The sequence below is a fragment of the Micropterus dolomieu genome, linkage group LG21, assembly GCF_021292245.1.
Source record: "Micropterus dolomieu isolate WLL.071019.BEF.003 ecotype Adirondacks linkage group LG21, ASM2129224v1, whole genome shotgun sequence".
NCBI classification, from domain to species: Eukaryota; Metazoa; Chordata; class Actinopteri; order Centrarchiformes; family Centrarchidae; genus Micropterus; species Micropterus dolomieu.
Window position 1 is genome coordinate 12,091,593 of NC_060170.1, and position 10,311 is coordinate 12,101,903.

Sequence of the window (10,311 nt, forward strand, 5' to 3'; positions counted from 1 at the left end):
AGCTGAATACATTTAAAAGCACTGAAAGTGAAACCATAGTTTTCATATTCTGCAACACCTCCATTGTATGTCAAAAGCTGAATATCATTACAGTACATTCAATTATGCATTGGCTATTAATGCAGCTAAGAGAGATGCAAGTTTAGCAGATCGTGTTGTACAAGCACCAGAGAGGATGATTACATAAAATACAGCAGCTTCTGGCAGCACTGCGGTAGGATATGAGACAGAGTTTTGGGGCTTACCAACTACTTTGGGCAGTTTCTGTCGCCTCAGTGGAATACGGGGAAGTTTAGTGCTGATTCGGCTGAATCGTCCACACAGGATCCGCTTGGCTTTTTTGCTGTTGGTAGAGTTGTCTTGGTTAGGATTGAAAAGGGATGACGCCATGGAAATCCAAATGAATCATTCAAAAGAGGCATATTAAACCTGGCCCCGTGCCTCTTTTGCGGGCTCACGGGCTGCTCACATTGCTACGCACACTGTAATGTCAATATATAAAAGTACTTAAAATACAATTTATATGCATTTACCGATTCAACAACCTGGTATATGGGAGAGACAGTAAAAAGAAAATATGTTCCTCTATTTTCATAACCAGGGCAAGCTTCCGGCTAGGAACTCGAGCCCCCATCATGGACCACGGAGGTGACGACACCTATCTATCACTCACTTGTGGTCGTCTTTGTGTCGACAGAGGCAGCAGCAGCACAGCAGTGAGAGAAGGACAATCAGTAAAAAGGAGACCAGGGTTCCAGCCGCAATCACACCCATCCGCTGGTTGGGCTCTGAAAGACAAGATGCAGGGAAATCTGGGTGTGCCACATTGGTGCAGCAAAACTGAATGCCAGTTTCAACAAATCACTAGAGACCTTTAGCTAAGTATAAAAATTTAGTGTACATTTAAGTACATTAAAATGACGAAGAGAAGAGGGTTTTATAATCTTTATTAATGTGATGGCTAGCTTTGTAACAATAATATTAAAAGATGGTGTTGCCTCAACAATTGATTTGTAACAGCTGTCACTTTGCCTTTACCAACTTAATTTATGTATCTGTATCTGTGTTCTTTAAGGGGCCCCTGGTTCTTTCTTGGACTGTCCATATTTACCGCCCAACTTAGGTCGCTAATCACCCACTTCATTCATTTTAACTGTGCCACTGACACACTCCGTGTCAGGTCCCTCAAGAGCATCTTCCTCTGTGCGTGACACTTATGTCATTACCCCTACACTTGAAATCCTCCTTTTGCGGACCTCGGCATGGTCTTACTTAACCTCAGACTCCCTGTCAGCGGGGGAGAGGGAGTTCCTTTGGGCTTCCCTTTACTACAGGGTCTCTGCCCGGCCACAGCAACCTCTGCCCAATTTGTTATGTTTCAGTATAGTAAAAATATTTTATGAATATACTAACATAATTATATGAATATGCTGACTACATATAGCATGCAAATATATGTTTGTCTAATAAAGAATATGTATTGGTTACTTATGATATGCAAAACATGTTGAACACCAGCTCAATATAAAGGCCTCAATCATGATCTCAACTTTTAACTATGAATATACTGTACAACTACTTCATATTGGAAACACCATATTTATAAAACCTTGCTTCCACACCTCACCATAAGTCATCAAGGATTTATAAGTACCCCTCCCTCTTCAAGTGGGATAAATCCTAAATATAAAAAGTGCTGTATTGCATAAGTATGGACAGCATTTGGTGACTGTAAGGACAAATGACACCAGAAGAGAAGCAAACCATCAGTTAAGGGGTAAGCAGCGGCGGCCCTCCTGTTTTTACACTGTCACATAAGGCTGAGATGAATTGGTGGGCAGTCTGGGTGTGACATGTTGTCTTTGCTCTGTCCTCACAGCTTGGTAAAGAATGGAAAATGGTTTGGGAGTAGGTTAAGATAAAAGTGACAAGGTCTTATGATATCACTGGGCAACCTATCATGATCATGGCTAAAATGCCCATGCTACTTTTATGTCCTATAAAATTCTCCTTGCCTGACTCCAATCAACTCCCCTTCCAAGTAGTCCACTTTTTCCTCTACTCTCCCTCCCTGTCCCCCTTCCAAGTTCTCTTATATTTTACCCACCCCCTTTTTTTTATTTCTTCCTTCCTTCCTCTCTCTCTCTCTTTTTCTCTCTTTCTCTCTCACTTCCTCTCTCTCTCTCTGGCTGGACAGGAACACAGCCAACAAACGCAGCCATAAAAAGGACACCCGTCTGAGTCTGGAAACACTATCAAGGCCTCACTACGTTAACTCTCCCACTACACACAGTGACCGGAATATCTGTGTTTGTTGGTACTTAGTGTGTACAGCGAACTATTTAGACATGATCAATCTGTCTTTAAAGTAGCTGTAATTAAACCACTTCTTAAAAAGCCCACTCTTGATCCAGGGGGTTTGGGCAACTATAGGCCTATATCCAATCCTCCATTTCTCTCTAAGGTCCTTGAGAAAGCAGATGCCTGTGGCTTTCTACACAACAGTAGTTTCTTATTTGAGGATCTTCAGTCAGGATTTAGAGGACAAAGGTCTTGTCTCTTTACTTGTCTTGTTAGATCTTGCATTTGATACCACTGACAATCACACCCTGTTACAGAGACATTTAATTGGCATAAAGGAACCACTTTAAGCTGGTTTAAGTCATGTTAATCTGATCAGTCTCAGTTTGTACATTAACGATGAATCCTTCATGCACGCCAAAGTTAGTCACAGAGTTCCACAAGGCCACAAGACTAATTGTATTAAACTTATATATGCTTCCTTTAGGCAATATTATTAGGAAACACCATACATTTTAATTTTATGCAGATGGTACCCAATCTATCAATCAAGTCAGATGAAACCAATCAGTTGGCTAAACTTTACGCATGCCATAAGGACATAAAAACCTGGATGATGTGCAATTTTATGATATTATAGTACTTGGCCTCAAACACCACCTCCAGATGAATTATCGTAAGATATAGTTACTTTAAATGGCATCACCCTGGTCGCCTCAACCACCATAGGGAGTTATCTTTGCTCAGGATATGATCTTTAAATCTCACATGAAACCAACTTCAAGGACTGCCTTATTTTCACCTAAGTAACATTTCAAAAATCAAGCACATCCTGTCTCAAAATGATGCATAAAAACTAGTCCCAGCATTTGTTACTCCTAGGCAGGATTATTGTTATTCCATATTATCAGGCTGCCCCAAAAAAATCTCTCTTGTTGATCCAGAATGCTGGGGACAGTATCAACAAGAACTAGGAAAAGAGCACAAGAGCTTTTCTGCACTGGCTCCCTGTAAAATCGAAAAATAGAATTTAAAATCCTTCTCCACACCTATAAAGCCTTTAATAGTCATATATTTAGGTGCTCATAGTACATTATTCCACCACTGGAACACTGCACCGCCAGAGTCCAGTGTCTGGATCTGTGGTTGTGGGCAGCCTGCTGCCCCCATGTTCCTGCTAAACACCTGCTGCTACAATGTTTTGTATCTTATTATTATAGTCATATTTTTATTATTAATAATTTTTTTATCATTACAGCTACCATTACATTTTTTTACATCTCTATGTGGAACTTGCATTGTGCTACTGTGTATTCTCTTCCACCCCCACGATCTTTGACTAACTCTTTGTGTTATAATTCTTTCTGTATGTGTAGTACGAGTAAGTAGTAAACATTTTATTTTGTCTCTGAAAAGGTACATTACTGAGAAAAACGCTAGTTTCAGACTGCAGCTGTTCACATAAAACCCATTAAAAACACCATAACCACAAAGCATGTGGTTGAAATTAAAAAAGGAGATTTTCTTACGGAGATAGCAAGTACCAGACACAGGATCACAGTTCTTGTCATTGCAAGAGCAGGTTTGGTTGCAGTTCACTCCAAACTGGCCAGGTTGACAGGTCATATTGCAGCTTGAGTAAAGAGAAGAGACAAAAACAACATCTGTTTAATGTTCATTCCAAGTGACAATGGATAAATGGGATCAGTTCTTTCTTCCAGGCAAAATTTTTCCTTTGATGAAAGTTTGTAGGAATTTCATTTTTCTATCTTCATCGGTATCTGTAAAAATTTGCCTCAAAAGCTTGCTCATTCCATTCTCAAGATATAAAAGTGTGTGACAAAAGTAGTATGAAAGCCTGTGTACTATAAAGCTGCCTAGGGCATCAACATGAGGTTTTTGGGAATGAGGTGTCTTATGACTTACTAGGTGCCATAAAACCCCGGGTCACACAGGCACTCTCCGGTGACAACATGACAGATGCCATTAAAACAGTGACTGCAGTTGTTCTCACAGTTCTCGCCATATGTGCCATTGGGGCAAAGCACCTCACACCTATCACACACAAAAGGAATGCCATGATTACAGTCATTTTCAAGATTAGCAGTATGAGTCATAGATATTATCACAGTGTGGAAAATGGTATTAGAGTAGCTACTAGTTAAAGGCACTGCCATTATGTTTTTAACTTTGAAAATGATAAAGCTCTACAGGAAAAAAATTCTGACTGAACAACAAAATATGAACATTTCGTTTACTCAGTGTGTTTTCTTACCTGTCCCCGATCCAGCCAGGGTTACAGTGAGAGCACGTCCCATGAGTGGGGTCGCAGTGGTGACCGTCTTTGCAGGTGGGACACACTTCCTGGCAGTTTTCGCCAAAAAAGCCTTTGAAGCAGAGCTGGTCACACCGTGTCCCATTCCAGCCTCTGTCGCAGGTGATGCAGCGCCCCTCTGTCACCTTACAAGGCTGCTGGCCCTTGCAGTGCCCACACCTGTGGTCAGGAAAACAGAAAAAAATAGCTGTCATTTATCTTTACACATGAAAAAAGCCTCCATCTGATTTTAATATAGTAGGCCTAAAACTGTTTAAGGATCTGAAACATGATGAAGTAAAAGGAATAAAAAAGGAATACGGCTCCCTTGGAATGTGTACCAGATGGAATCTGTTGTCCAAGTTGTAGTAAGCTGGTAGCAGCACTCTATGGTTCATTTCAGCAATACAAGTAGAATCTCAAGGTATATAATGTAAAAGCTCTTTTTGTGTAGACAAAGATTATGATCAGTAAATATAGATGATAACAGAAATAACAAAGTCAATTTTTATTTTATTCCAACAAAGAATGGAATATGAGAGCACCCATCTTGGAAAACGCAAGAGAGGAGCAGTAATCAATGTCGAGAGAATGCTGAACTCTACCTGTGTTCTTTTTGGTCCATGCAAGTTAAAGCACTTAACCATGTCGGCCGATGATGATGGGATAATGTGAATACCAACTCCCAAATCTCACTTTATTTTTGGTCTGTTAAATAACATGTTCAGATATTTTAAGGGTTATCAGCTGCAGCATATATTAAATCTTATTTCCTATCAAAACCACAAACCACACTATATTATGGATCAGACAAGGGAACTGAACATTAGGCATCTTTAAAACTGCATGTTTCCTGTAGTTTTGAAATGGCACATTTGCTCACTCTCAAGCTTTTCCCCCCTACCTGTTCCTGCAGTTTTGACCATAGAACCCGGCAGGACACGGCTCCCTGCAGAACTTCCCACGGTATCCTGGTGTGCAGGTACATGAGCCATCCGCCTGGTTGCACTTGCCGTGGACGCACTGGCAGTATCGTTCACACCGTGGGCCCCACAGCCTCTCCCGGCACTGGCAGCGTCCCGTGAACTGGTCGCAGGGTGAATTGTTACAGTTACATTGGATTGCACAGTTCCTCCCCGTCCAACCAGGATTGCACATACATCGCCCTGTCATAGCATCGCAAATGGAGTTGATGCTGCAGTAGCAGTTGTTGTTGCACTGGGGACCCCAGGCACCAGGGTGACATGTGCATTTGCCGGTCTCTTGGTCACACTTGCCCTTTTGGCATAAGCAAGGATTCTCGCAGTTAGGTCCCCAACGATTATGGTTGCAGGTACACTCGCCGGTCAAGTCATCGCACTGGCCATTGGGGTAGCAATTACATTTCCCCTTGCAGTCAGGGCCCCAGAACTGGGCAGGGCACTCTGTTAAAAGACAATCAGTAATCAGGAAATGGAAACAATTCTTCTGAACTGTCTACAGTCTACAGCCATACTAGAGGTTGTGTGAGGCCATACAGTAGTAGCATACTCACAATGGCAATGCTAACATGCTGATGTTTTGAAGGTACAATGTTTACGATGGTCACCAACTCAAATAAAAAGTGTTGATTTAATAAGAGTGCTAGATGAACAGGAATCACCCAATATATCATAATTTATCCTGTGGGGAATATGAACATGTGTGCTAAATTTTATGGCAGTCCATTCAATAGTTGTCAAGACATTTCACTCAGAACCACAGATGCCAACCTGTTAGCAAAGTCGTTAGGATTTATCCTATGGGCCCCATTAACATCAGTACAAAATTTCATGCCAATCCCCTCAATAATTATTGAGATATATATCAGTCTGGAGCAAAGTTATGAACCAACTGAAAGACCATTGCCATGCCACTAGCATAGCAAAAAACTTCAAAGAGAGCTAAAGTGTTCTTTTACAGGTGAAATATGTTCTATTCATTTGACCTTTAAACACCATAGTCAAGAGGCAAAAGGTAGAAATACTGATAAAAAATGTAACAAAGAAATCTTACTAGTGTCACAGCTAGCTCCAAAGTATCCATGGCGACAGCGACATTCATTCGGCCTGACACACACCTCATTTTCCTTGCAAGTGAAGTTGCCTTCACAGAGAGCTTGGGTGAACAAGAATACGCCACATTATTCAACTGGCTTGCACAGCGAGCTATATGACATGCACTGATAAATGTTAGCACTCCGTATGGTACATACGTGTCAGGCATTCATCCCCTAGCTGTCCCCATCCGCTGCAGCACACTCCTGATGATCTGGAAAACAAGTTATGAGATTCAGAATGAGAATGGAATGATGAAGAACCTATCTTAAAGCAGTACAGTGAAACAAATGCATATCAAAAGCGGCAGAATCCACACCCAACTCATGCCTCTTTGATCTCACAGTTCTTAGTAATGCGGCTGATGCCAAATTCCAATGTATCCAGGGCATTGCACGTGATGCATATGCCAAGCACATGGTTGTATAATGATCTGAATAGGGGTTATTCCCATCTGGATACAGTACATAAACTCAAAAGACCTTAACCCCTGAATCAGCATAGTTTATCAGGTTTAGATTTCCCCTGATTTTGCGGAAATACTGAAGAAGGAAAATAAATATTCAGAGATACTATTTTGCTGCCAAGTTTTACGCCTGTCAGGAAAACAAGGATGTGTCTCCTCTTCCTCCCACGTCTGTGACCTCATTGGGGCCCAAGCAACACGTTAGCGTCCTCAAAAGTGTTTATAGATGGCAGTTTACTTTCGGTCAATGAGCAGTGGCTGCCAAAATTGGTGCGTGGTATTACAGGTCTAACCTCTGTACGCTTTCACTTGTTATTCAAGGTGTGATTTTTAAACAAGCATTTTACCATTTTTTTTGCATAATATGGTACTGGATTCAACTTACTGGAACTGAGCTGCTTCCAATTTTCAAGCAATCCAGTCAGCATGTATGGAGTTAACCCTTGCTGATATTTTAGTACACAATCAGTCCATTTCAGCACTCAAGATGAAAGATTGCATTCACTGGTGTGTAAAATTCATTTGGTGTTTAGAAGCATAGGAACACACCTGTTTGCCTTCCACTATTATATAAAGAATGTACCAACTACATTTGCCAAGGACTTCAATAGCTGCTCTTTCAGTCACTCAAAAACACATTTTTTTACATCAGTGCTGAAAGCATCGCATTCAAGTCGGGAAAAATAAAACACATAATGGGCATAATGGGAAAAACAAGTGAGTGGTGAGTGGAGAGTTCACTGTAATGCATGTTGAATACTGGAAGGAGGGAAACATGTCAAACTTGTAGAGCAGTAGAGGCCAGTACGATCACACTGAACACTTTGCAATGCACTAATAGGCATATATTATATAAAATAGGCTATATTTTGGGGGGAAATGACAATTTGTTGCCCACTGAATAAAAGAATGAGACGGCAGGACAAGTACAATACAAATACTGAAGAGCAGCTCTTGATTTCTTAAGGCTTTTCAGATAAGCTAATTTCAGTTTAGTTTAGTTGTCATTCTCATCCGTCCCAAAGTCTTGAAAGGACGTCAATTTCTGTTACAGGACACATGAGATACTTCAACAATCTAGAAGCTCATGATTTCTTATCACACATCTTTTACAGCGTAGTGGAAAACGAACCCTGGACTGCATTTGCTGTTTGTTTCTTGCCTACCACAATTTCTAAATTCATAGACATCACTACAACAAGCTTGGATGCTGCAGTCAGCAATTGTGGACGTGGATGGTTTTCTTTTACACTAGTAACCAGATATCCACAGGCTCAGCTATAATCCTAGAGGTCATCAAGAAATGCTTTTTGGATCCCTTAACATTTGGGATGGGGCTGTCTGGATATGTGGATACACAGTTATTCTATTGCATTTCATAGAGTTGATTCTCATTTTGAATGATCAACTTTCAACAAAGCTATGCTCCTTTACGTTTTAAAAACTTTTAAAAGTGCACTGTCAACCACAATGTGTTATTAAACGGTGCCACGAATGCTGTGAAGGTCAATGAGCAATGCCAGCGCCCCCTACAGAGCAATGAAATCACTGTTCCAGATGTAGGCCTACACATCTGTACAGCTGCTCTCTCCAAGGACTCCTCCTCCTGCTATGCAGAGGACTGGGAACACGTTATAGCCTATGTAGAAAGGAAAGAGGTCAATGTGAAATAATATATCTAATAAAACCGTGTTAATAAGAATCCCTGATATAAAAAGTAAAAAAACGTTTAAAGAATGAATTCAGTGGTTGATTTCATACAGTTAGCAGCGGCTTTTCACTTTAGTGAGAACCGCTATTCGCGCATAAAGCCAACAATGCAAACGATGTCAGTCTTATCAAGTTGTTGTTGTCTTTTGCTCAGTTTTAATTAGTAATATTCTCCAAGCAAATGAAAAATACCAGAGGAATTAGATCACACTTGTGTTTTTAATGCAATTTCAACTCTGACGAGACTATTTTAAAGACGCAGACCCGAAGCAAGGGAGAATGAATGTCACAAGGAAAACTTAAAAACAAGCTGGTTTGCATTAACAACCAGTGGAATAAATTATGTTGTCTTCTGCGCTGATGCTTACCCAGGTGCTTTGCATACATTTCTGCCTTTAGGGTTGAGTTCTTGGCTGAAAGTGGAGCAAAAGAAGAGACAAGCCACCGCAACAACAGCTAAAGAGTTCTTCACTTCCATTGTACAAGCAACAGCATCCTTCTAGACGCCGTTTTTTCTCCGCATTTCCCTTTCTCCAGAAGTGGCGAAGGATTTTCACTGGATTTCAAACACTTCGATTTGTTTTAGGCACATACTCCAGATGGATCTACATTATAAATATCAAATCCTGGTCGAAAAAGGTGATTAAAAAACTCTGGCCACCAACTCCATCGAGAAACTCGGCAGCGAAAAAGTAACCAGCGACTGAAATACCAAGCCAACAGTTGAAAAAGAAAAAAAGTCAGAAAACCAAAACTTGCAAATCACAGTATTCTTGATAAAAGTTGTTCTCCTGCAGTGCGTCGAATATTCCATCAAAGTTTCTAAAAAAGGCCATCATTTACTGCTGATGTCCAGACCCGACTCATAATGACATAAAAACAACTTTTCCCCCAACATAATGCCCTCAACGCGTCTGGAAACATGTAGATTAATGATAATCTTGACAAAGGAGTACAGAAAATTAGCTGCCTTTCGCTTTTTACTCTCTGAGGAGAAGCACCTAATCCATAACTGTTGTCCTCTCTTGCGCTCTCAGGAGTGGCAGGAGGGAAATTCCTGGTTTGTTACTCTATGTTTGGCTTTGTGCGCCATGCGTGCGCCACCAAATTTACATAGGCCTGTGAGCCTAGCCAGGATCTGTTTGAATGGCCTGGGCAAAAATAAATAAATAAATGAATACAGTTTTCTGGCCTTATTTGTTTGTTTTTTTAAAAAACACACAAATGATGAAGAGGACGATAGCCTTTTGTTTAACGATAAATAGCCTATAACTATTTTCATTATTATCAAAAATAGCTGCATATTTAAAGCATTTGATGCTCATCAAACAAACAATGACAGATTTGTAGGTAAGATTTGTAGAACAAATACACTAAACACCAGTTTAATTGATAGATGGGGAGAGTATGTGTGCCTTTGTGTGTGTGTGTGTGGGGTGGGGGGG

General features: G+C 40.7%; 1 protein-coding gene across 1 annotated transcript in view; it reads right to left on the reverse strand.

Annotated features, from left to right (window-relative positions):
• The window catches only part of scarf2 (scavenger receptor class F, member 2), a 21,362-nt gene extending 11,484 nt beyond the window's left edge, over positions 1 to 9,878 (reverse strand). The window contains exons 1-9 of the mRNA XM_046034031.1: positions 9,235 to 9,878; positions 6,849 to 6,904; positions 6,650 to 6,751; positions 5,520 to 6,039; positions 4,577 to 4,795; positions 4,228 to 4,356; positions 3,831 to 3,934; positions 674 to 788; positions 246 to 343 (exon numbers count right to left, since the gene is read on the reverse strand). Of these exons, the coding sequence (XP_045889987.1) occupies positions 246 to 343; positions 674 to 788; positions 3,831 to 3,934; positions 4,228 to 4,356; positions 4,577 to 4,795; positions 5,520 to 6,039; positions 6,650 to 6,751; positions 6,849 to 6,904; positions 9,235 to 9,344 (1,453 nt within the window). The 5' untranslated portion in view covers positions 9,345 to 9,878. The remainder of the gene's footprint in view (positions 1 to 245; positions 344 to 673; positions 789 to 3,830; positions 3,935 to 4,227; positions 4,357 to 4,576; positions 4,796 to 5,519; positions 6,040 to 6,649; positions 6,752 to 6,848; positions 6,905 to 9,234) is intronic.
• Between the last annotated feature and the right edge of the window lie 433 nt (positions 9,879 to 10,311).